We start from the raw sequence: 27,094 nt of genomic DNA on the forward strand, positions 1-27,094 counted from the left end.
GGAAAGTTGAAAATACCATGATAATGGTCCTTTAACGTGAAATGGGGTTGGGAGTCAACCTGCAGGTTTCTGCATCCAGAGGTAGCATCAGAAGTGCGATACAGTCAGTGTATAGGAGGTGTGAGGTATAACACTCTGACAATGGCCACTTCTATACTGTCAATTAAATGAATGGATTTCTTCACCGTAATGAGAAGTTTGAGCTGACCTGCAAATTTGCCACCTTCTACGGAAGTATCAGAGACGTAATAGAGGGGGGAGGCTGACTGTATGTATGGGGGTGTGAAGTCTAACTTCGCAAGTTAAAGCCCAAAATTTTCAACTTTACTCTTGTATCGTTGAGACCAGTCACCAATTTGCCACCACTGGGGGTTGCAACTGAAGTGTAACAGGGGTAGGACACTGCCTTTGTGTAAGGGATGTGAGCTTTAAACACTTGGTCTACAGCATAATTTAGAGTGTCTATTAGAGCCAGAAATTTCAAGTTGCGAATCTGAGTGGTTAGAGCAACATGGAAATCTGCCACCCTCAGAGGTAGTATCAGTGGCGTGAAGGTGCGTGTGTGTAAGGGGTGTGAACTTTAACACCCTGGCACTAGCCACTTCAGCACTGACAATTAAAGTTGCAAATTTTATGACTTTTCCCTTGTCGCTTTCCAAAAATTAGGTGTTGGGAAACAAAATGTGAATTTGCCGCCTTTGGATATCGTGCCAACTGTTGGCCAGAATGAACTAATTTACTGCCAGCCCAGTGAAAATGAGTTTTTGACATATACTGTACAGTGGTACCTTTACTCACAAAATTAATCCAGAAATCATTTTGTAACGTTAATTTTAGCGGCGCTTTTTACATGTAAATTGCCTAATCTTTATCATTATTACTATGTTAAAAGACATGAATTCTCATTGATGCCCCTGAAATAGTTAATTGTAGCAGTTGATAATATGAATGCAGTTCATTTTTTGCCATGAGATGACGCTGGTGTATTCGTGGTGCGTGCAGAGAACTCTGTTTAGGTCGTTTTAATTGTATGTTTTTATTTTACAATTCCAGTGATCTAGGCATCATTTACAAGTCCACAGAAGCAACAATATTTACTTTTGGATTAGTTTGAGCATAGAAATGTACTTAAAAGCGCACGTGAAGTACTTCCTGTGTGTGTTGTTGTTTAGCCTTTTCACTAATGTGCTAACAACGTGCTAATAACGCTAACGTCAGACGCAACAGCACGCTAGTTAACTCGTGATTCCAGAGGAAGTGTTCAGCGGTTTGTTTACAGCAGCCCAAAGTCGTACGTATGTGTTTTAATGTGAATATGTACAATGTTCACCGTAGCTAATGTCAATTTTTGTGAGTTCTACGGTGTGAACTGTTGGTGGAAAGTATGAATGAAATAGAAAATAAAAGGTAATGGAAGTAGGAGTTAAAAAAAAAAAAAAATCTTGCAACATGCTGCGGCTAATAACTTCAAAATTAGCAATGCATATACCCCTAATATACCCATAATCAAAAAATATGGTGAAATCAGTGGGTGTCTTTCCTTTAAACTCAAATTTGCTCAATATGCAAAATGTGCAAAAGCAAACTGGTCACAGAAACAGAAAAAACAACACAAAGCTGTTTATGCTTTCATGAGGTGGTTTTTGAGGTGTTTCTTAATAAAAATATTTTGCAAAAGTGTGATGGAAATACCTTTTTTTGCATTTTCACCGCCCTATTACATCCGTAGGAGTAGACCTCTTATTGGATTCATGGTGGCTGCACATGAAGTAAAACAAAAAGCAATTCTAACAGGTAGAAGGAGCATGACGATTAAAAAAAAAAAAAAGCAAAGTGGTTTTGGAAAAGGCCATTTCGACTTAAGTACAACAAAAAGAACTTTGAAAATCGTATTGAAGCATTATGGAGGAAATGAGTCTCTGGTGTAGAGAAAAAATGCCATTTTTGGGTAACGCTTTTGTATTATGATGCCTATTAAAAATCTGGTAAAAAAAAAAAAAAAAAAAGAAAAAGTATTGAAAACATGCTTTTTCTTTTCTGTTTTGTTCTTTAAGTTTAGTTATAGTGTCTTGTGATTTAGTTTAATATTATTTAGTGTCCTGTTGATTGTGTATTATGTTTGGTTTCTGAAAATGAAAAAATATTCTAAAACAACAGCAACAAAAAAAAAACTTCAAATTAGAATAAATCGGTACTTCACAACTACTTTTGTCTTTTATTTAGGGAACATCCTACTCCAACTGGCTGAAAAGGTTCCATTCAAAATACCCACCAATTTTTCAATGTAGGCCTGAATTTACAGCTGTCAATGTGCCAAAATGACTGTCATGTTTCAAACACAAAAGAACAGATGGACAAATATCGATGGGAAAAGAGAATAGGTCATGTATGTTATCAATCAATTTTTTTTTTGTGTGTGAATTTGTTATGGGATATTACACACTTTAACTTTGAACTTTTTTATTTTTTCAATAAAATTCCACAAAGGCGGCTGCCCCTTGTCACGTTGCTACTTGGAAGTTTTGCAAACTCTGAGCATCAATATTTTAGTAAACAAACATTGTATACTTGTATTTATGTCTATGCGCACCTGTCTGTGTCTTCCTCCTCATTCCATTCATCTGGTCATCTGAGATCACAGATTTTTTCTATTTCTTTCCTTTGGCACTCACTCACTTGGTTAGGTTTGATGGCACACGGGCTGGTTTGTTGGACGTTTTAACATGGCGTCGCGGACAATGAGCGCGTTGGCGGTGCTGCAAGATGTCACGCGCACATGCCTTTGCGGCCACACGAAGCAGATGCTCCTTGAGGAAGCGCTGTTTTTGTGTTGCGAGGGTGTCTTGGAAGCAAACCGCTTGTCAATGGAAACACCTACAAGTTAACCTACTAGTCAAAATTGTACTTGATCAAAATTGTAGAAATACACTTTCATTTTGCGAAAAGAGTCTTGGAAAACTCAGGTGTCTTTCAAGGCAGGATTTCTCAACCTTTTTCTTGTTGCCGGGATGAGGAGTTGGGGGTCACTGGATCAAAATGAAATTCTGCCGCCTTGGAATGGTGCCTGTATGTAAGAGGCGGGAATTATAACACTCTGGCACTATTAACCAGCACTGTCAATTAAAGCAGCAAATTTCATGACTTTTTCAACTGTCACTTTCAAGGAATAAAGTGTTCGGGTCGAAAAGTAATTTTACCGTCTTTGGAGAAAGTGCCAACTTTGGGCCACCATTTTTATACTTACATGGCTACCCTTCCATACTTTCAAGGCGGCGCTAGTCAGTGGTGATCCTCATTTATAAAAAATAAAACGTTAATTGGAACATCTAACAAGAGGTCGATGGTGTGACGGAATCTTAATGTGTGTGCTGCTGTGTGCTGTGATTATTGAATTACACATGCCTGACATGACTAAAACTAATCTGACTCTATGTGAGGTCTGTCACAGACTAAAAATCTTTTAACATTGAAATAATCTGTAAATGTGTATCAGGCCTTACGCACAGTGGCGTCCCGCCTCTTTTGCAAAAACAGAAAACCGCATTATTGACTTTGTCCCCCGTTCTGTGTCAGTGCCGTTTGTACAGAACAGCAAATTGTCCGCTTTTACAGGCAGTAGTCACTTTCACACAACAAAATTAGCACATCACAGCTTCAACTCTGGCATTGATCTGTCTGTGCTTTTTATACCCTGTGAAGCGGCATACTGCCGCAAGCTTTCATACAGCGACACGGCGCACCGCAATCAGATAATTAGATGACGGAAAAGGCAATGTCTGGTGTGACATAAAGTGACAATTGCTTTCAACAGAACAACGCGGAGGATGCGAGGTCAAAATGTGGAATATGTGGAAGCCCCTATCATTTAACGATCCTCCAAAACAAACTTGTAACAGATTTAGCATAGATATTATCTGCGAGTACCTTTCATACAGAACACAGAGGAGAATGACATAAAACATGTGACAAAGGGCACGAAGAGGAGGAAATTGCCAGGTCAACTTTGTCCCCCTTATTCCAAGTCAATGAGTTAGGGTTTTGGCATTTACAAGCAGAAGCCTCCTTCACAGCAAGACCCATCACAATTAGCGCATTACAGCCTTAATAGAAGCTCTGGCATTTATCCGCCTGTGCCTTTTACACAAAACCAAGAGACTGCGAACTTTCACATCAGGTAATTAGTTGACGTCAGTGCCAGCGCCTGCTGAGACAGTGACAACCGCTTGCAACACAACAGTCGGAGAGGTGAGTATCAAGTGTTAAACTTTGCACCCCACTTGGGCATCAGAACTCTGCTTTACACACAGGCAGCGCCCCGCCTCTGTTAAGCTTCTGTAGCTACCAACAAAGGTAGAAAATAGACGTGGTAGCTCCATTTTGTCTGGCTTTCGTTCAGATCAATGGCATGAAAAAGGTAGAAAAGTCTTGGTATTTATGGCACAGTAGTCCCAGTTCACAAATAAGACTTTTCCATTATAGATTCCGGAACGGCCCCACACCACACCGCACCAGCCTTGCTTGCTACCGGCTTGCCGCTAGCACTCATTTATATTGAATGCAGGCCTCAGTCTCATTCATTTGGCTGCCCCTTCAAGTTAATGGCTCATCCGTCGTCCTCAATCTCGGGCATCCGCAATCCTACGAAGGCTGCCCAAAGTTGCCACCCCCGAGGCGGGGGAAATGACTGTTGGGCTGAAGGAGTAACAGGACTCCGGGCTGTGGCTGGAGACCTCTCATTCAAGTGAATGGGACATAATAAGCGGTTCATTCACTTAACAAGATTTTTACCCAAAGAGTCGCTATTTTATCCATCAGTACTGTGAAATTGTAAATATGATTGCATATTATTTTAAAACGTGTCCTATACATACTGTATTTTTCAAACTTTGTTGTGGCCATCTTTGTTTTGTCTTGTCGGCTTTAAAAACAGGAAAAAAGTGCGTGCAGAAGATGGTGAGGTCTTAGCCCCATTCGGCTTGCGAACCTGATCCACCTCCACTGCAACCACATGTAACCGGAGAAAACTAATGGAAAGGTAACCACACAGGGCCAAGCAAGGCAATTCCGATGTGAAATTGGTACAATGGGATTTGGGTTTTATCCAAGCACTTCGGCTTCCTCCCACACTCCAAAACATGCGTGGCAGGTGTACTGGACAATCTAGATTGTCCTTAGGTGTGACTGGGGCGTGAATGGTTGTTCGTCCCAGTGTGCCTTGCGATTGGTTTGCAACAAGTTCAGGGTGTACCCCGACTACTGCCCGAAGTCAGCTGGGATATACATCAGCAGCCCGGCTCTAGAAAATGGATGGATGGATGGATGGATGGATGGATGGATGGATGGATGGATGGATGGATGGAAAAAGGGCCAGAGAGAGCTCCCGCCCCCAAATTGAAGCATTAAAGCCTTAATAGAAGACCTGTTGGTGTCTTATAAACTGAACCCAGCCAAACAGGAGACCATCACAACTGTGACAGGGAAGTGTGTAACAAAATATTTTTGTAGAGTGACATTTGTATTCAACATGACAGTGTAGAAGTACTAAAAAATAGGGTATGAAACATCACATGTCTGATTGGAATTGCGAAACAGCACCTTTAACGCTACCATAGAGCATTCAGTCTCAAATAGGGGGAGCGAGTACTGTACCCCTGTGAGTATGTGAAGGCAGGTCAAGGCTGAATGTGAGTTTTTTTTTTTTTTTGTGAGATTCAGCATTAAATTAAATTCTGAAATTTAATTGAATGCTTTTTGATGCCATGACAGAATACGTGGGGTGGCTCGGTGGCGCAGTGAATAGCAGTTCAAAGGTCCCGGTTCAAATCCACCTGGCTCCGGCCTTCCTGTGTGGAGTTTGCATGTTCTCCCCGAGCCCGCGTGGGTTCTCTCCGGGCACTCCGGCTTCCTCCCACTCCCCAAAAATATGCATGGCAGGTGAATTGGACATACTAAATTGTCCTTAGGTGTGATTGGTCGCGTGATTGGTCGTTCGTCTCTTTGTGCCCTGCGATTGGCTGGCAACCAGTTCAGGGTGTCCCCCGCCTACTGCCCGGAGCCAGCTGAGCCCGAAGCAAGCCTGCGACCCCTGTGGGGATAAGCGGCTATAGAAAATGGATAGAGGGATAGACAGAATACCTTCATTTTTCTCTTTCAGATTAAGAGCAAATTAAGAGGAACATGAAGCTACTTAGTGCAAAATTGTGTTAATAGTGACTCATTTCCACATTAATGTATACCATTATTTTGTTAAGTTTTATTCGGATGTGCAGTCAGTGACAATTCTTCAGCAGAATTTTATATATATATATATATATATATATATATATATATATATATATATATATATATATATATATATATATATATATATATATATATATATATATATAAATAAAATCATTGGTAGTTGACTAAAAATACAAATACAAATACCATCACTTTCAGATGATGCTTCAACAATATTCCATGAGCAAACTTGAGAGTGTAGTTGTCTGTCAGCTACTATGAGGTCAATCACTTTCTCTTTGTTTTTGTTTTTGCTTGACTGCCCCCTACTAAATTTGAATATGTATGAGAATGTCAAGACGGTCTTTTCATACATGTTTTTTTCCTCTTCAAAGTGCTGCTGTGGTATGGCTTTTCCACTTTGCAATAATTGAACATTACTTATTTCCTTTTCAAACTGAAATGATCTTAAATTTGTGATAGACCATGGTTTTGAGGAAACATTTCTCCCTTGCCGCCATTCGAACACTGTGTGTGTCGGCAAGAGAGGACTGTGTAAATACCGGTGGAACAAACACGAGGAAACGGAACATCGGGCACATATTTTTATTCCGCCTATTGTTAAAGTCGACTTACCCGACTCGGACGATTCCCCCCTCCACCCGTCCCGGCTGAAATGGTGTGTGCTTAAACAGGCAAAGTTCACTTGAACAAAAACCTCTCACATAAGTAGCGCATCACAGCCTTAATAGAAGATTTTTTTTTTTTCTTCAGCTGATGGTTTTTCAACAGAACCAAGCAAAGCAGGACATCGATGCAATTATGCGAGCGCTCATTTATACAGAACAGCAATGCGGGAAAGAAGCACGAAAATGACAGCAATTACAGGCAGTGTAAAAGGGGGCTCTTGATAAGGATCGGTAGCGAGCCCATTCTGGACCCCCGAGCAGGCATCATCCCTGCGCTCATAAACCCGTCTCTTTCTGAGTTATACCGCCATTATATCCTCCGGCTTATTGCTAATCAATGCAGGGGAACTCCCAAGGGGAGGGCTGGCAGGCCCAACCCAACACACTCACCCCCCACATGCGCACAAACACAGTAGTGTAGGACAAGTGTGCACACCTAAGCACATCTACAGAATAGAAGCGGGAACAATCGACTTGGCTGGGCGAACAGAGTGGCTGCTAATTTGTTAAAGCTGCTTGTTCTTCCACCCACGGTGCGCATTCATTTTTTAAAACGTCCTACACACACGCGCACACAAATAAATTCACACTTGCTCCGCAGAAAGCGCTCAAGGGAGTTTGAGCGACAGGGACGCCGAGCCACAAAGCGTGAAGATGTGTGCGCGCATACACACAAGCTCGCACTTAGCGGCTGACACTCACTCCCTTTTCAATTAGAGTGGCGGCTGGCTGGAACGGAAAGGGTGGGGGGGGGGGGGGGGGGGGGGGGCGAACGGGAGATGGCTGTCAGGGCGCTGCGGGGAAACACATGCTCTGGCAGGCCGAACACACGCGCACATGAGCAGACGCACACTCCCGGGGAAGCGGCCATCACACAATAAGACACATAAGTCTCTTTTTTACGGCGAAAAAAGCGAGTCCGACCGCTATTTTGCCTCGCTTGTTTATGCGGAACTTATCAACACCGGCAATATGGCGCCCCAGCGGGTGAATTTGAATAGCGCCTTCGCATCAGCGTTTTTAATGAGCTGCTACGCCGTTCAAGGCTGTCCCAATTACACAGACATCAGTGCCGGCGCCGCTCTTACATCGGCAGCCCTACTTGGGCGTCTCTGTACGGAGCTGCGAGGCGGAAAAAAAGCAACGCGGCGATTCCAGCCTGAATGGGAAAAATCCACCAGCGCACGGTGGAGATCAGACCTCTTCCAAGGTCAAACTGTTAAAAAATGAATGAAAATACAACATTGTAAAAAATGTGTCATTAAAAGCCAACACAATGCGAATCAATATAAGACCGGAAAAAAAAATCCCCTGCCTGTACCTGTACCCCTGCCATACAAAATTAATCCGTTCCAGAGTTGGGATCGAAAGTGAAATCGTCGTATGGCGGACTATGGAAATCGATGGTAATTAGCTAATATGTATAAAACCCCAGATAAAAACTTCAAAATTGTCTATACGTATAAAAAATTAAAAACAAAATGGTATAATAAGTGCATATGTAATATGCATGAATACAATTAAATAACATCATAAATACAAAATATATAAATGGAAAATGGAATTTTATTTACCTTTGGAGTGACGTGACTTGAGCTACTTATAGCCATATTACCTAGCGAGAGTAGGGTAGCCTAGCCTAGTCTAGCCTTCTTCGTATTTCTTGATCATCTCCAGCTTTGTTTCCATTCTAATCATCTTCTTACTACTCCCTTTAACATCGCTAGCAATCTCGCGACCCATAGCTAACCAATTAAAGTTTGAATTAAGCACTAAACTGCACAATAAATACGATATTGTAAGAACTCACACGAGATCAAGTCTTTAGCATGTCGGCATCTTAGTGACACCAAGACGCTGACCAATAGCAGACCAGCATCTTAGTGACGCCGACAAATAGCAGACCAGCCTCTTAGGGAGCTGTTCTGCCAACCAATAGCAGACCAGCATTGCCGTGACGTATGCAGTGACGCATGTAGTGACATGTGAGCACAGTACGACTCACAGTCATATGCACGCACACTCACCGCCAAGTTTGAATTCTGTAATTGTTGATGCCGTAAAACGTGAAAAATACAGTAAAGAGGGGGCAAAATAACTTAGTATTTCACTTTGTAACGTGAAAAAAAACATACGCCAGGGACGCCGTAACCCGGGGGTCCACTGTACCAAACATTAAATGTTGTGAAAGTTCCGTATTTGTGTTTGTCTGGTCGACCACAATATGACAACATCCTTTCTGTACAAAAAAGCATGTGCTCGGATTCTTGGCAAAGAATGGCCTTCATTTGAAAGCCATACAAAGAAAAAAAAAAATCCTCATTGTGGTCCCGGATAGAGCCTATCCTAGTTGATTTTTGGGTGGGAGGTGGTGCGATCCCTGGACAAGTCATTAATCAATCACAGGCCACATCATACTGTATAGAAACACAACACACATTTTTGCACCCAAAGACAACATCGAGTCTTAAAAGAGCTTAAAATGCTTGTGTGTGGAATGCGAGAGGAATCCCGAGTAACCAGAGAACCCCAGAGAAGCATGCTGAGAGCATGCAAACTTTACACAGAAAGGCCACAGCCAAGATTCAAAACCAGAACATCATGATGGTGAGGCAGACAGTCAACCATGCTGCCATGGTTTATACGCGGGCTGTACAAATATTTTGCAGACGGGCAGATACTGTGAGGTGATATTGTGTGGGGGATGACCATTCAGCTTCCAGTTGCTTTCATTTTTCACAAGGTTTGTTCCCAGCCAACTAGTCATCATAGTCAGCTAATTATAATATATTCATTGAAAATAGCCAGTCTTTTGGTAAATCAGGCAGGCAGTTATTTCACATTTCAATGAGAAAAAAATGTAAATTTCAAATTGTCATGAAACCCACGGCACAGGCAATCTATCAACTTTCCTTTTTTGCAACAGTCTTTGTTTAAGAAGTGGACTGGAAGGGTTCACACAAGGGTCATCAAGCAAGGAGTGCGTTTGGAAATTCACTCTAAGGCCAAGGTGTCAAACTCATTTTATTTCATGGGCCACTTTCACCTAAATTTTGTCTCGAGTGGGCCACACCGATGTCTGTGGCCCAATAACTATAAATAACACGTGCGTTTTCGGGGGGCTGTGAGGTTTTTTTTGTTTGTTTGTTTGTTTTTACCAACATAGTGAGGACATTTAGGATGGTCCTCACAAATCCAGACCTCTCTCTGAAGGTCAAGACTGGCTTTTAGAGCATAGGTTTGAATTGGATTTTTGTTGAGGTTTAAGCAAGGTTTAGGGTTGCGTAATCTGTTGTGATGGTTAAGGTGAGGGTCAGGGCTAAGAAATATATATAGCCGTACAAACAGGTGAGTACGTGAGAGAGAGCGAGAGAGAGACTGTTGTTGGCAAACAATTACAAGTACTTTGTTAAAACACTCCTTCATATTATATTTTATTGCGGAGTAATCTGACATTTCTTGAAAATGAGCACAACATTTTTGCATCAAATCCTGGATATACGCCAAATTTCACTATTCTTTTAAGTGGTTGTCAGAGCCCTCGCAAATAATTAACAAAAAGTTACTTTAAGAAAAACCTGTGCTTATAATTGGCCCTGTTGATAATCACTCTATCCCTATTTTTCAGTGAACATACCGTACTTCTTTGCAGGTTACTCGCCCCTTCCACGTCGGCCATGTTTTTCGGCATGCAACATGAGGGGCTGAGGTCAACTCGCAAATTTGCTGTCTTCAGACATTTATGTAGTTCAAAATGTCACTACACACATAAACATTTATTTACTCTTTTAATCCCAGCCATTTAAAAAACAGAACCTTACAACCTATGCAGGGTTATGTAAAATATCAAAGTAATTACACTCCATAATTCCTCAGATTTTATAGATCGCTGGAAAGCCCACTTTGCAGTATGTTCCTAATTTTTTGGTGTTTTTTTTTTTTGGCAAAACATTTTCTCTGCTCATTCCCATTAAAAAAAATACTTTTTTGACTCAGAGGTAGGATTTCTGTTAACGTCCTTTTACGTGCACGGCGCTCAAAATGTTAATGGGCCTGTTTCAACAGAATTCATGTAGCTTCAGTATTCTATACTGAACGAGGTCAGTTTAGTCTTAAAAGGACGAAAGAATGAATCCCGGCTCTACCGTTACGCCAATTTACGGGAAAGCCAGTGTGAAAGAGGCTTACGGATGATGTAAGGCTTTCGGATTAGGCGGACGGGATTCTACCATTAGCATTCTGAAAGGGGGGGGGAAAGAGTCCCTCCAACTCAAACAGCAAAAAAGAGAAAATAAATTCCTCAATTTGCATTTTTGAGGGCTTCGTGGAAATCGGTTAGGGGTATTCCTTCTCATGATCAAATAAACAACAACCAAAAAATTACTCCTGAAAAAAAAAAAGGAGTAAATGAAAATACACCGTTTACTCACGTTCCATATGTGTTAGTGCTCATCTCTTTGACCAGGTTAAGGTACAGGTTCAGTGTGATGAGGCAAACCCAGGCTAAGGCACTCCAGTCTACAGAGAGATGAAAAAACAAGGTCAGACCGCAACGCAGTTTTCAACCGCGCGCGCACACACACGCATACACACTCATATGTATATGTGACATTTTTTGATGAATGGAAGCCCATTCTGCAGTAATATGAGGGAAACCTGTGGCTTATGGTGATGTATGAGAGGGGGGAGCTCAGAGAGAGATAATGATGAACTATGAAAAAGCGGAGCGAGATAACGGCAGCGTCGCTGCGCAGGAAGGTGGCGTGGGGCGGGGGCGGTTGCGGAGAGAGTATGGTGGGATTCCACATGGTGGATGTAAAGAGGCTGACACAAAAGGGGGAACATGCAAAAAAGCGTTCATGTCTTTTGTTGTACTTCGGTTTTCAGCCTTGCTTTTTGTGTGTGCGTGCGTGCATCTGTGAGTGTGTGTTTGCATGCATGCGTGTTTTTCTTGACAGGACAGGCAAGGCCGGTCGTCACAATGATGAATTCCCGGAGCTGCGTGCTCAGCTTACTCGCTTTCACACAACACAACCACGCGTACAAAAACCAAGCGGGAGCAGCGTGCGGTGACTAAGAAAGTAGGCCGGCCGGCTGTCTCTGTCATCTTCCGCAATAAATCAACGTCTCCGGGAGAAGTGAAAGGCATTTTACGCAACCGGAAAGCGGAACGGGATTCAGGGGTGGGCAACCTACGGCCTATGGGCCATAAACAACTCGCCGACATTAACTGGAGGTCCGCAGTTTGAGGCTTCCGAAATTTTGAAGTTACAAACTGCAAGCAGTGATCAGATTTGAGCAGCAGCGTAAGTACGTGACTAAAAGGTACGTTCATTAGCACCGCATACATTGCTTTTCATCCACATGCTGTCTTTACGACGGCACGGTGGAAACCGGTTAAAACAACTGCCACACAGTACACAGGTTCAGGGTACGACTCCAGCTACCGCCTTCCTGCGTGGAGTTTGCATGTTCTCTTCCCTGCCCCTCCCACAATCCCAAAAACATGCATCGTAGGTGAACTGGACACTCCAAATTACCCTTGTGTGTTCGTGAGTGTGAGTGGTTGTTCGCCACTTTGTGCCCTGTAATTGGTTGGCAACCAGATTAGGGTGTTCAATGCCTACTGCTCGAATTGGCAACTGCAACCCATAGATTCCAAATCGATTTTTGATTAAAAATGCTTTTCAATTCAAAATTATTCAACTGACAATGATTTATTCCTTTATATATGTGCAAATAATCGCCATTATCAACTACTGGTGGCTTTATAAAAAAGAATGATATATTGTTCTCATTTTTTTTCAGTTTTGAACTGTGGCGCTCGATAGTTGTTTACTTCATTTAGGTCATGGCAGTCCTTTTCAGACGAATCATAATGGTGTTAGTACCGGCAAACTTCCATAAGCAATAATTCGTCCGCCATTTTTTCCGCTCGTACAGAAATTCCCGAAGGTACGCGTTGCAGAAAATCTGTTCGGTGCAGACTCTGCGTGGTTGCCAAAAGAATGTCATTTGACACCCAGAGCTCGCAGACGCATCAAGCTTAAACCAAGCTTAACACTTGAAGACAGGATAAAAGTAATAAAGATGAAAGATGGATGAAGCAAAGTGAAAGACATTATGCAAGAAATGGATGTAAGTATGAAAATGAATGCTTATTGTAGATTTGGCAACTTCTTCCTTTCTTTTTTTTTTCAATGTGGGCTAGTTGGATGATTTTGTTTTTAACTTCAGTCAGATTGTAGATTGCAGATTGTGGATCCGAGATTGCTATTGTGAAAAGTCCCCTGCGTTGAAAAATTTCTGTCTGCAAACATGAGTTTGTTGTAGAGGAGATATATAGTATTGTATGTATGTTTGCCTCACAGTTCAGAGGTCCTGGGTTCAATTCCAGCTCGCCGAGGCCTTCCTGAGTGGAGTTTGTATGTTCTCCCCGTTCTCGCTCGGGTCTGCTCCGGGTATTTCGATCCCCTCCCACATTCCAAAATCTTGCACGGTGGGTGTATCGGAAACTCCGAATAGCCCTTTGGTGTGGTTGCGAGTGTAAATGGTTGTTTGTCTCTGTGTGCCCTGTGATTGACTGGCAACCAGTCCAGGGTTCCCCTGCCGACTGCCCGAAGACGGCTGGGTTAGGTACCAGCGGGCAAAAGACCCGAGTGATGATAAGCGGCTACCGAAAATAGATGAATGGATAAATGTTAGAACAGTCCCCCGGAGGAAGCTAAAACTACTCTGCGGCTCATGACAAAAATGAGTTTGACCGCTCCTTTAAAGAAAAAAAGAAATGAAACACAGCCTTTGCCTTTTTGCTTGGTGGAGATAATAAAACCACAAAAGAATGTTATGAAAAGTCCAACAAACATATACCACAAATACTCATCATATATTATCTTTTTTTCCTGAAATTAAGTATGGCCATCAGACGACCTTATGAAAACTGAAATATCCCCTGAAAGGAAAGGGCTGCCCCACCCATTTTTAACACACACCTGCTCCGTCTCCCAACACATTTCATAACATTTTATTGGTGTGAATTTAAAAGCAGCGCTACGCCGTGCAGCTCCCACCAGGCCCCACGCCACACAGAACAAAGTGCCTGTTCAGGTTTATGTACAGCCGTTTGTCCCCAGCGTGAGGATGCTTGTGATAAAGCGAGCTGACACGCGGCAACCCCGCAGCACTAACTCACTGGCCATTACGCCGCGGCCGCCTCAGTGTGTGTTTGCCTGTGAGAGCAATAAAAAAAGAGCAGCGTCAAAGAGGCGTATTAGCACCAAGCCCTAACTAAGAATCCGAATGCTAATCGGCGGGGCTAAAGTGGCCATATAATTGCCATCAAAATGGCCGGCTTTAGTGTAAAAACCACGAGCTCGCACATCTAAATTGCAATAGGGTTTTGAACAACGCAATTAGATGTTTGTGCAGCTGTATGGCATCATAACTTCATTATATATTTTGTGTGATAAATCTTTCCGGTATTGAAGGAAGGAATGATATTTGAACACAAAATGCCTACAAACATGTGAATCAACATGCTAACTCACATAACTAAAGTCAGTTGCACACATACAGCGAGTAGACAGTTGGACACAAGAAAGCGAATAGAAAAATCTTGTTCAATTACAGCGTAAAACTACAATTGATGGTAGAGCTGATGTTGATGTACGTATATATTAGTGTCCAAATGAGTAATGGTTGATTAAACCATACGGTTTTGGTCCTTCAAACATTGGCCAAAAATAATTAGCCAAATGGACAATATTGGCTAATTAATGTACTTTATGCACTCTAAAAGTTTACAGCAGGTGTATACAAGTATCAAAGGTGTCATTAATTTTGACATAAATTCATCCATACCATAACCTTGAACTCTCAAATATATCAAGTGTCAAATTTGTTAAAAAAAAAAATCATAAAATGTACAGTGCAACAGAAATGATGCATATACTGTATTTACCTATTCACGTACAGTGAACCCCCAGTTTACGACGTAACTGCCTTACGTGTTTTTCACCTTACGACGTGCCCCGCAAAGTTTTTTTGTGCCCTCTTGACACCATTTCTTTCGCCTTACGACACATCCAACATGGCAGTCAGTGTGTGTGACACATCCAACATGGCGTTGGGAGGACACACATTACTTTGTTCACTATGATCTTTAAAATTAATTGACTGATTAATCAATCAGGCCCTATTATAAACACAGTAGCTTGACAATTGCTACAATGTCAAGGTGTTGTGTTGACTTACTCAAATACAAATCTTAAATGTCTTTTTTTTTTTTTTTTAAAGAGTCAAAGGTCAATTTCTTGAAGTTGGCCAGGTCACAGGTAATAATACTGAAAAAGCTGAACAAAATTGATTTTTTATTCAAAACACAGAAAAACTACAAACGAAAACAAAACAAAATTTCCATTTTGACATAATCGATTGTGTAAACGTTACAATATCTCTTTCTGTATTATGGATTTACGCTCAACAAATTCACTGCCATTGTCAGTTACCGGCCTCTACTTGGCTGGCAGTAAATGAGTTAAAGACAAAGCACACCATTTCCGAATAGATTTCCAGCAATGCGCTGGACAGCGCAAAGTGAAACATGGCTTATGGCCAAAGTAGTACTCTTAAGGACAGCTCTTCCTTGTGGGATCTTGGAAAAGACTGCAACATATCAGAGGTTCACAAATAGGTGGATGGAGTATCTTTGAGATATCATGTATCATCATCTTGATATGTCCTCCAACAATATGGGCCAGTTCACTTTTTGTAGTATTTCTAATGTTGGTGTATAGTATGAATCAACACAGCCCTGGGTGTTGTCTTTTCCAAGTGTAGGAAAATGTTCTCTCCATAAAGGAGAGCACACAGTTCACTCCCATGTGTTACACCATCCCCACGGGCGTGGCATTCCTGACGAGGGTGTGTGAAAACTGCTGAATAGTCGAGTGCCGCATCACCACCCTAATGGCTGCTTTATAGGCTTTCTATGCAAATGTGAGCACATATGTGCTCCTTTAGCTTGGGAATGTCAGGATATAATGTTCCAATTGTGTGGGAAAGAAACAGACTGAGGGCAAGGAGCAGCAGTATACAGTGGAAACTCCAAGTGAACAATTTAGAGTTACACCAATTTGTTGTGAGGAAAAATCAACAAGATTATAAACATCAGCAAATATCAGGATTATTAAAAACACAAATGTTTAAATTTTTTCTTTGATTTTTTTGTGATACCACCACATGATTGTAGCAACATTATTTTGGCTGGTCAGTGTAATAGGCACAATACAATCATTTTAATTTGTAATTTTTTTTTCAATATTTGTACAAATTCTGCATGAATATCGATTTGAAAATAAGTGTCTGATTGATACCATGTTGGATCATCTACAGGCACCACAGGTTGCCATAACGTAGGCAGAGCTGCATCATTAGCTTCTGATGTATTGTCACTAATTCCATGAGAAAAGGCTACCCCTTCAAAATTAGCTAATTTCAGCCAAATGACAAAAAATATATAACAAATTGACTTGTCATGATTTCCTGTGGGAGTGTTTTTTCCACATTAGAAAACACAGCTAGGTTCCCAGATTGTGCTCCACTATATTTAAACTGAGCCCAGTTGAGGTTTGCGCTCTAAAAGTGCATGGCCAATTAGATTATGAAACACGAAAAACTGTGGACTTGCCAGAATGATGTCAACACACGTGCTGGCAAGTTCTTTGTTCATGGGAATTTTTTCCGCTTTGCTTAAAAGTGTGATTAATGTGAGGAATACGCTATATTAACATTTGCGCTTCCAACTTTGTGTGGGAACAGTTTGGGGAAGGCCCTTCTCTAGTCCAGAACGGCTGTGGCGTAGGGGTGCTGCAGCAGAAATTCCCAGACAGGCATGCCAAAAGATTTCTCAGAAAAGTTCAAAGTGTCATAAGTACAAAACGGGTACCTCATGTATGTTTTTTCAAGTACAGGAGAAGTAATTACCAGGTGTCCGAGTCCTTTAAACTATTGACTATTATACTGTAGAACACCGGTTGTCCAATGGGGGTATGAGTACCCCTTGGCGGACGTGAAAGCACTTCAGGGTGTATGCGGAATTTTAACAGAGAATCTCCATTGATGAATAAATGTAATTTGAAGTTTGTCAAAGCTGGCACACCAAGAGGCAACGTGAGTCCCCCAGACATGGACTCACCCCTTGTGGGAGGGACCAAAGGGGTTGAGGGGGTGCAGAGAGAACTGGGCAGCGGCCAAGGACAGGAACCTTAGCTGGCAGATTCCCGGCTACAGAAGCTAGCTCTGCGGGTATCATGAAATCTAATTTAATGCTTTTTGATCCCATGATAGGAACAGTACAATTTTCTTTTTGAATTAAGAGCAAATTAATTGAAGCATGAAGCAACTCATTGCTAATTTGTGTTTATAGTAACTCTTTCACAAAATACTCTTGCATTGCCATTAGTGAAGCCACTCTCTGGAAAACGAGCCTGACGACGTGACACATCTCCTGGAGTTGCTGAATAAAATATGCCTAGAGATAACATTTCATATGCAGTTTCAACATTGATTAAATCAAACACAAGTGATGACAAGGCACTGTTTAAAGTCATTTTTTTTCCAGCCAAAAATGTTATGCGCTGGTTAGGGGGTACTCGGCTGTAAAAAATATTTCACTGGGGATACATCATTGAAAAAAAGGTTGAGAACCACTGCCGTAGAACAACAGCAAATTGAGTAATATCCAAGTAATCAGAAACTGCTGTTGTATAAAATTTGGTATTTTCTGACAAGCGAGGATTCTCGCCAATTAGGCGATAATCAATTAAGTCACACTGCCAAATGAGCTGAATGACTTCTACGCCCGCTTTGACGCTAAGAATCCTGATCAGCAGAGAAGGATGCTGGGCGTGGAGTGTGCACGGGACTTTCCTCTCACGGTGACACCAGCATATGTGCGCAAGGTTCTGAGCAGAAGAAACCCGCGGAAAGCAGCCGTTCAAGATAACATCCCCGGCCGTGCACTCAGGGTTTGCTCATCAGAGCTAGCTGATGTTTGTGGACATTTTTAACCTGTCCCTTGCACACACCTCTGTCCCCACCTGCTTCAAGGCCACCAACATAGTGCCTATTCCCAAGCAACGCACCGTGACCTGCCTGAATGACAACTGTCCCATAGCGCTCACCCCAATCGCAATGAAGTGCTTTGAGATGATTGTCATGACGCATATGAAAAAGACCATTCCAGACACCTTGGTCCCTCTAAAATTTGCATATCAACAGAAACGGTCCACGGATGATGCAGTCTATACCGCGATCCGCACATTGCTCACGCACTTAGAGGGCAAGGACACGCATGTAAGAATGCTCTTTGTTGATTACAGCTCAGTATTCAACACTATCATCCCTGACAAACTGACGGACAAGCTCCTTGCACTTGGTCTGGCAGCCCTCCTCCGCAACTGGGTGCTGAACTACCCCACAGGGAGACCCCAATTGATCAGAGTCCACAACCGCACTTCCAGCACCAGGACCCAGGGCTGTGTGCTGAGCCCCTTGCTTTGCACACTCTTCACCTATGACTGTCGCCTCCCAAAACAACACCGGCATAATTAAGTATGCAGATGACACTACAGTCATTGGGCTGATCACTGGTGGGGGTGAGACAGCATACAGGAAAGAGGTGGCCGACCTGGTGTCGCAGAAACAATCTCCACTCAACACGGACAAAACCAAAGAACTGATCATAGAGCCAAGGAGGCAAGTGGAGAAACCACCACTATTTAGTGAAAGCCTTCAAACTCCTCGGCATCTACATCAGCGAGGATCTGCCCTGTTGCCACAACACTCGACAGATCATCAAGAAGTCCCAACAGAGACTATACTTTCTGCGGAGACTGAAGAAATATGGCATGTCTCAACAATTCAATCCAAAGTGTCCTCTCCACCTCCATCCTAGTCTGGTACTGCAACTGCACAGCACAAGACAGGAAGGCTAGCCAGCGTGTGACCAAGTTCTCACAGTGCATCTGTGGCGCAGCCTTACCCTCACTGCAGGACATTTACCACACCAGGGTTCCGCTGCCATCAGGCAGATGCTACATGAGCCTGAGGGCCAGGACTGCCAGGCTGGCAAACTGGCAACACTGAGAATGACATTGAGGAAGATATTTTAATGAAAGAAAGGGTGCATACCAAACATTATGTCCATATATATATATATATATATATATATATATATATATATATATATATATATATATATATATATATATATATATATATATATATGTTTTTTTTTTTTTATTAGGTTTAATTTGTATAAAACATTTGTAAGGGGGGTGGGGGTAAGTGGATGTATAATCATCGACCGAGGGGGGCGCCACAGAAGAATCTTGCCTAAGGCGTCTCAAAGGCTTAGGCCAGTTCCGCCTCGATGCCTATCAACTGGGTGAAGGAGATAATGCAGTTTTGCGCCAGCCTTCTCGACTGGCCTAAATACTATCATAGACATTGACCTATATTACAACCTTCTTTCATGAAAAGTAATTAATTATTAAATGGATTGATGGATATTCTGAGCAATTATGTTATATTGTCCAATCAGAGTTTATCCAGTCGCTAATGTGCCCTGGGACCTCAGAATGAGCAGTGCTGACAATATAAACTATACTGGCATCTTCATTTTTTTCTTCCCCTCATATTGGTCGGAGCAGAAGGTGTCACAGCCAACGTACCAAGAGCCAGATTAATTTGGCAAAATCCCCAGTGAAGATCTAGGTACCAAATGCAAGGCCTGCTACTAGATAACGATTAACTTGGACCTAAACTTTACTACAAATGGTTACTGTTGACGTTTGTTTCCTGTGCCTGTACAGCTGGTAAATGGTATTTCTTTTTTATTTTTATTTACATTCATATAATGCTGTTCCACCTGACAAGCTCCACAAATACTTTACGGTTGACTACTTATTCACCTACTGATGATGCAGCATTAGGAGCAACTAACTGTTGGTATCTTGATGAAGGATGCTTCGACATGATCGCCAGGGTTCGGGATTGAACCCACAACTTTCCAGTTGGGTGACCAGGCCTCTACCGCTGAGTAAAGTTTTTTTTTTTTTTTTTTTTTTTAAATAACATCAGTCTGACTCAGGAACATATCTATTTCTGTTGCTTCCTGTGGGAAAAAAAGAAAATGGAAGTCTACAAGCATCCTAGAGCTTTATCTTACCAAAATATGTTAGCCACCAGGCCTGGAAGTCACAGAGGGTTCCCTCGGGGTGGGATTCACCCTACAAAGAGAGGGCAGGGGAACATTAAATTGTGCTTGGAAAGGGGGACTCATGAAGAATTGTGTTTACTGTATTACAAAAAACAAAGAGAAACTGACCATGACATATGCTATGCTGTCAAAAAAGGCGGCGACAGTCAGGCTGAGAATCATCTTCTGTGACAAAATAAACGACAAAATGAGTCTCATGTGCACGTCGATCGTGAGAAGTACTGTCAACACCGCTTTCCAGAGACCAATCAGAGTGCCGCTAATTACAACACAATGCTCGGGGAGCCGCTTGAGTTATCTGGCCCTCAAAATAGATGCACCAATTGGCAGAGGTAGAAAGAGGTTTCAGTCGCTGAGTATTTGGCAACGGACAAAAGGGCGACGCAGGAAATGATGGCAGACAAAAGCAAAACAGGATATGCGGTCATTTCGAGCCACGTCGGAGGAGACTCTCCTCATTTCCCCTCCGGCGCACGCTGAACTCATTTGGTTGCGTGATTACAATAATCGACAGCTTTAAGCAGGCTTCGCACGCACGGCTGGCGGGGGCCCAGCGGAGAGTGAGGCACGCAAATAAACACGATCTTTCATCAATACGCGTCCAGCGGCGACCTTCGCCAAGGCTGCCGGATGGAGACGGGGGAGGAAACAAGCTCAGCAGGGCCAGAGAGCACTAAAGACTATTGACTGACGGATAACCTTTGCAAGGAGATGGAGGTGGGGAAGGGAGAGGAGGAGGCGGCGTGGCGACCTAGTCCGGAGGTAAGAGGATCCATCCTAAGCGTCGTGTTAAGCTGTCATTTTACCTCAGATTACCAGGATGACTTTGGAGACCGGCTCAACCTGACAAACCTGCTTGAAGCGCGTAAAAACATGGCAACTGTATGACAATGGCAGATAAAACTGAACAGATCTCCATAAATATAGGCCTTGTCACGTAATCTTTCATACAAACAAACACCTCCCCTTACATTAATGCTTCCTGTTTTCTGTCATTTTAATCATGGATATGCAGTACTTGAAGCCAGCAATAGTCATAGTGCATAAATGATTATCAAAGGTTATATGGCGGGAACCCGTGTTACGAGATTAATCTGTTCCGCGCATGGGCTCGTAAGGCGAATTTACCGTATGGAAGGCAACCCAAACCTTTGTTAAATAGCTAATGTGTTTAGAACCCCAGGTAAAAACATAAAAATTGCACATACATATAAGATTGGTACCAAAATAGTATAGTAAGTGCCACGTATGTATAACGTACATGTATACAATCAGAAAACATCATAAATAAAAAATATAGAAAGGATTTATTTACCTTTGAGTGGCGCTTGTTATGCCCATGTTCCCTCGTAAGGGTAGGCTAGGCTAGGCTAGCTTCGTATTTCTTGATTATCTCCAGCTTCGTTTCGATATAAATCATCTTCTTACTTCTCTCTTTAACATCACTCGCAATCTTGGGTCCCAGAACTAACCCGTTCAACTTCGAATTAAGCAGTAAAATGCACTATAAATACGGTTTTGTAACCAAAGCTTTACCATTCCACCATTTTGAAACGAGTGAGGCCGACCAACATCAGATCAGCATTTCTGTGAGGAGACGCCGACCAATAGCAGACCAGCATTGTAGTCACGCGTTGCATGGAAGCAGTTCGACGGCAAGAGTAAATAAGTGCAATTACCTAAAAATGCCTGCAGATGGAGACAAAACAACACAAATACAGCCAAGCCCCTAGGGTCATGACAGTTGTTTTTGTCACAAACAACGTAAAGAGGGGACGAAAAAACTCAGTGTTCCACATCGCAACATGAAAAAAACGTAAGTCAGTTTGTTGTTTATTTTATGGATATATTTGTTTCATGATTTCATGAACATTTGCATTTCACTACAGTAAAAGATAGCAGGCGGCAAGCTTCACAACAAACAGCAGATAGAGTAATTCTTCTAAAAAGATGCCAAGCGCTTGGTTCAAGCTGTATATCAACACTCTCAATTGAAATGTATTATTTCTTAACCTTTTCCATGAAAAAAATTACATGTGGTGTATCTATTCAGAATGCTCAATTTATGCAAACATGCAAAGCAAAATACTGTGCATAGGCTAAAAAAACTAACATCTAAGTTGCAATCATTATAATTCTGTCAACTGTTTGAAAACAGTCTCGCAACACTTTGTAGAAAGACAATGAAACAACACACTTGCAGGTGTGTATTCTTTAGCTTCTGCAAAAAAATAAAATAATAAAAGAAAAGATCACGCCACTTTACGGAGTCAATCACTATCGTTGTGAAACTCTACTAGTGAATAATGTATAATGTGTATCACATTGGCCTCCAGTTGTCAAGGCACACAAACCAGAGGAAGCATAAAGCCAATGCGCATTAAAGCATGAAATCATGATGCACAATCTATTTAATTCTTGATGCTATTTAGATGTATCACTGTCGACTTTTTATTAAGACATTAACTTTAAGAGCTAATTTTGCCATTTAAAAATTTTGTAAAATTTTTGACAGCATTGTATGAGGACACAATCAATAGAATATGATACTAACACAAAACGAATGGAAAACATTGCTTTGAGGAGAGAGGAGGGGGAACGGGGATGGGGGACGGGAGGAGGGGTTGGGGGGGCTACAGGTCGTTATCGCGGAACAACCACCAGTCAATTAACCCCACGCGTGTGATTAATCTCCTCATTTAACTGGGCTCAATCACGCCCAAGGATTTGTCAGGACTAATTGAGCACATCTGCTGTGGCAACAACGCCAAACACAAACGTAAATAAGAAGACAGGCCACTTTACCTGTGCCAGCGATTGGTAGCGGCGAAGCAGCCAGATCACAAAGAGCATGAACATGCTGTGGAGAAAATGTGGAAGATGGGGGGTGAATGAATTGCAATAGTAAACAAAATGTGTTAAACAGAAGCACCATGGTGACACTTTAAAAGAATGTTTTATGTAACACATTGTGAAGCTGAAACACTCCCTGGGCACAATATGAGGTACACCTTCTTACTATAAAGCTCTGTGTAACATGTTTTGATTGGGACTTAGGTTAGGTATGTAGATACTGTAGTTTAGGGAATGCAAAGAAATCATAAGCCTCAACAAAGTTAAAGATTTTTTTTTTAATTGCAATGATTTCGTAGGATTTTTATTCCGATTTTTGTAACATTTCAGATCAAACAAAGCCCTGTACTGTATAAAACGTAGGCGATACAGTATAAAACGTAGGCAGACATGCTAACTAGTCTGCCGCCGTGCCACCCATGTTTAAGATGTACTATATCTACTTTTGCAGCATCCAACCTACCACAATCTATGGGGGGGAGGCCAACTGAAGATCCGTCCAACTGCAGTATAGTAATTTTTGTTTGTTTTTCTTTTTCTTTTTTTTTTCTTTTTTTATTGCTAGCCACCAGCAAGCAAATGTATGTATCTGTTCAAGGTGTCAATTTATGGAACAACTAGCAAATAAAACTGATAAGATGTGAATCAATGGCTGTGCTCAAAAAGAGTTAAAACAATATATTATTAAAAAAATATGTCTAAATTTAACAAGAGAATGTATAAAATTTGGTACATTTTGGTGTACATTTTATATACAGTACACAGTATGTGTTACTTTATGTATTTATGATTGTATATGAATTATGTAGAATGTGTAAGTATGTTCACTAAAATAAACTATCAGACAAAGGGAGACAAAAACAAATGCTATTGTAGTATTGATTTTGATTATGAACTGTTATTTAAATAACCGATATCAATCCATTTTCTATAAATATGTTGGTACTAAACATGCAGGCACGTTCAGTCTGTTAAAGAGAGGATGTTGCTGTTGGCAGACAATTATAAAAAACAAATAAAGAACTAAAAAAAAAAAAATTTCATTTAACATCTTTTTGCGTAAAGATCTGACGTTATTACCTGTGGCTTATAGTCCAGTGCGGCTTATCCGTGACAAAAATCAATTTTTTGTCCGTAATTTACTGCTGCGGCCTATATAACAGTGCGCCTTATAGCCCGGAAAATGTTTTTTTCTTGATTGGCTTTTTTGGTTTTAGCATGTAGTGCAATGTCTTGTCGTCCACCAGTCGAGGCATTAAGCAACCCTGGTTTAGATCTATTGTTTGACTTAAAATGGTCTAAATTGTCTGATTCTGTTTGTAATCCTTCATAAAAAGAGATAATTATGATTTGTGTTATCAAAACAAGACATTTGCACACATCTGCATTTACTTTGGAAAAGAATGCCTGGAATAACCAAATCAATTTTAAAAAGGGTGTTGAGTACAAGATCAATTCATCTTGTGTGATAGTTTAATATTTGTTTTTTGCTTACTGAAACAATAACTAGTGAAGAACAATAAAAAGTAAATTAACAGTAATCAAGCAAAAGTTTTTATAATGCATTTTTATAAAATTAGAATATTATGGCATAATCTGTAGAATAATCAATTCTAAAAATATAGTTTATTTATTAATTATAGGGTTTGCAACAACAACAAAAATGTTTTTTTCTTAACCCTGCGCTTGTCTTATGGGGTGTTTGGACACACCAATTTTGATTAGATGCTAGAAATTTCTATACGAGCATTTTTCCCCTTCTTTCCAGGTGCTTTCCTGACTCATTGAACCAGTCGTCCGATTAACCCTAAGACCTTGTTTTGTACTGCTGTGTGCAAACCCCTAAAATGACCAACCATGTTTGAAAACCCCACGTGACCAATACAGGGATAATTACAATAAACGGTCCATCACTTACGTTTTACAATCCCTAATTAAATAACGTTCTAATGGTTATCGTTCTAGTAACTATTGCAAACACATCTTCTAAATCACCATTCCGCCACGTTGTGCAAAATCTTCATTTCGCTATTGAGCTAATGTTCGAATCCTCAATTTGTAAAATGACAAATTAATTCAATAAATTCAATTCATTTCCCAGCTATACTGGGGACACTGGGCCAGGCCAAACATGACAAATGTGAATCATTAACAGTCAATACAAAAGCGTGGAAAATAATAATATATTTGTTAAATATGTGTTCATCTTAATAAAGGGGATGTACTACCGATGGGCGTTTCCTCTAAAATATGGAGGCAGGCGAAACAAAAACATTAAAAATGAAAGAACGCTAACTTCTCAGTAGAGAAAGATCATTTGTTCTCTCTGTAATACATTATGGTTATTACTCTTCAATAATTAACGTTTTGTTCAAAAATATCTCATGAACTGATTGTTATTTTTGTAACATGTGCAATTGTGAAACTGAATTCTATTGGATTACATGATTAGACAGTGGAGGTGTACCTAATGTTGTGGCCAATGGATGCAGGATGTTAAAATAAATAAAGAAAGAAATAAATAGTATTTTAAAGCATGGATTTTCTCTGTTAACCACGCTGAGCTATGAAGAGTTCCGCTGTAACTAGCAAACGAAATAAAGGTCACCGAGAGGAATCATTGAGAGGTAATTTAAAGTAATATTCACCATCCCACCAATGAGAACGTTCCCGTGGCTCTTTTCACTGTTAATATCACCGCCTGGAAATGAGAAGCAATTAGTTATTATGAGGCTCTTACTATAAATAAAGTGTGCAAGCTTGCGCTGTAAGTGGTCATAATCTTAGAGGTTGCAAATGAGAAGGTTGTTTGTTTTTAAGCAAACAGAATATGTTTATAAGAAAACTACATAAAAGCCCATTTCTGTCATAGTCCTACACCTCAAGAAAGCCATGACGCTTCCCGCTGAAACCGGTCTGAACACCTAAAAATATTGTTTCTTCATAGTAACTAGAGAACGCATAATCAAACAAGTTTTCAAGCAAACATATTTAAAATAAACACATTTTTTTTTTTTTTTTTTTGCCTTTTGATTTTCAAATATCATGTAGTATCAATTGATAAAAGTTGCTTGCATTTAAGGGATGTGAGAAATAGTCACAGTGCTTGGCGACGGTTATGAAAAAAAATGTAGACTGTCGGCTTGCATGTAGGCTTTGTGAAACGGAACTTGCGTTCTTTGGAATCACGGCTGCAGTAAATGAGCATTTAAAACAAAAGCACTCCAGATCCACTGCCACCGTATTCACTCCGAAAACTACTACCAAAGTCCTACTGTCTTTACGCGTACTACAGCAAGTAGAATACGTTGATATTGTATGCTTGTTTTAGCTACGCATATGTTTGTCACTGTTTAACTTGTTGAGCAGTTACTCCGATGCGATCACGTTGCTTTTGTTTCATTGGCAATTCACAATTAACAATGATTGAAATGGAAAGAATCTTAAAATGGTTTTGACGTCTCCACTTGAATGTGTTTGGAGTGGTAAGGGATGAATGGATGTTCTCCGGTTAAAGAACACGGAAGCTTATTCGATTTTTCTGGTTTAAGAATTGTTGCGAGGAAGAAAAATAACAACGTCATTTGGAGAGGCATTCCAAGATCGGTCAAAGTGTGGGAAATCTGAAAGAGACTGACCATTACTGCATTAAACAGCAGAAACTACATTTTTTTTGTTTTAATTGATTGCTTTGGTTTCAGTAGCAGCCATACATCTACATTGAGGATCAACGATTGCCATAAGGATTGCGCTACATTAAAAAAAGTATTGTATTTTCTTCTGTTTGTTTGAACAGCAGCAACAAATAAAGACAAGTGGAATCTTTTTTGTTGAAGAAAGGCCTACACACACATTGTAAACGGCTGCAGTAATTACATACATCTTTCTAAACACGTAGATTAAAGGAATGATACTTTTAGCAATGGTTGAAGAAGGTTTCGAAGAGATGATTCAGAATTTTACTAAACATTAGAAGTTTGAGTCTAATACAAAAAATTATTTATATATATATATATATATATATATATATTAGCATTCTAGCTAT

At 40.9% G+C, this 27,094-nt stretch overlaps 1 protein-coding gene and 1 long non-coding RNA gene across 2 annotated transcripts in view; one reads left to right on the forward strand and one right to left on the reverse strand.

The window, feature by feature from the left end:
- The window catches only part of LOC148423996 (cyclic AMP receptor 1), a 112,032-nt gene that overhangs the window by 80,209 nt on the left and 4,729 nt on the right, over positions 1-27,094 (reverse strand). The window contains exons 2-6 of the mRNA XM_088415866.1: positions 25,698-25,750; positions 23,002-23,056; positions 20,305-20,361; positions 20,146-20,206; positions 11,345-11,432 (exon numbers count right to left, since the gene is read on the reverse strand). Of these exons, the coding sequence (XP_088271992.1) occupies positions 11,345-11,432; positions 20,146-20,206; positions 20,305-20,361; positions 23,002-23,056; positions 25,698-25,750 (314 nt within the window). The remainder of the gene's footprint in view (positions 1-11,344; positions 11,433-20,145; positions 20,207-20,304; positions 20,362-23,001; positions 23,057-25,697; positions 25,751-27,094) is intronic.
- On the forward strand, positions 20,543-23,694 carry LOC148423997 (uncharacterized). Its single transcript, XR_015865758.1, has 2 exons — positions 20,543-20,958; positions 23,501-23,694. It is a non-coding gene; the product is annotated as an uncharacterized LOC148423997 (long non-coding RNA).

The sequence above is a fragment of the Hippichthys cyanospilos genome, chromosome 5 (assembly GCF_059441005.1).
Source record: "Hippichthys cyanospilos isolate Australia breed blue-spotted pipefish chromosome 5, RoL_Hcya_1.0, whole genome shotgun sequence".
In the NCBI taxonomy this organism is placed as follows: Eukaryota; Metazoa; Chordata; class Actinopteri; order Syngnathiformes; family Syngnathidae; genus Hippichthys; species Hippichthys cyanospilos.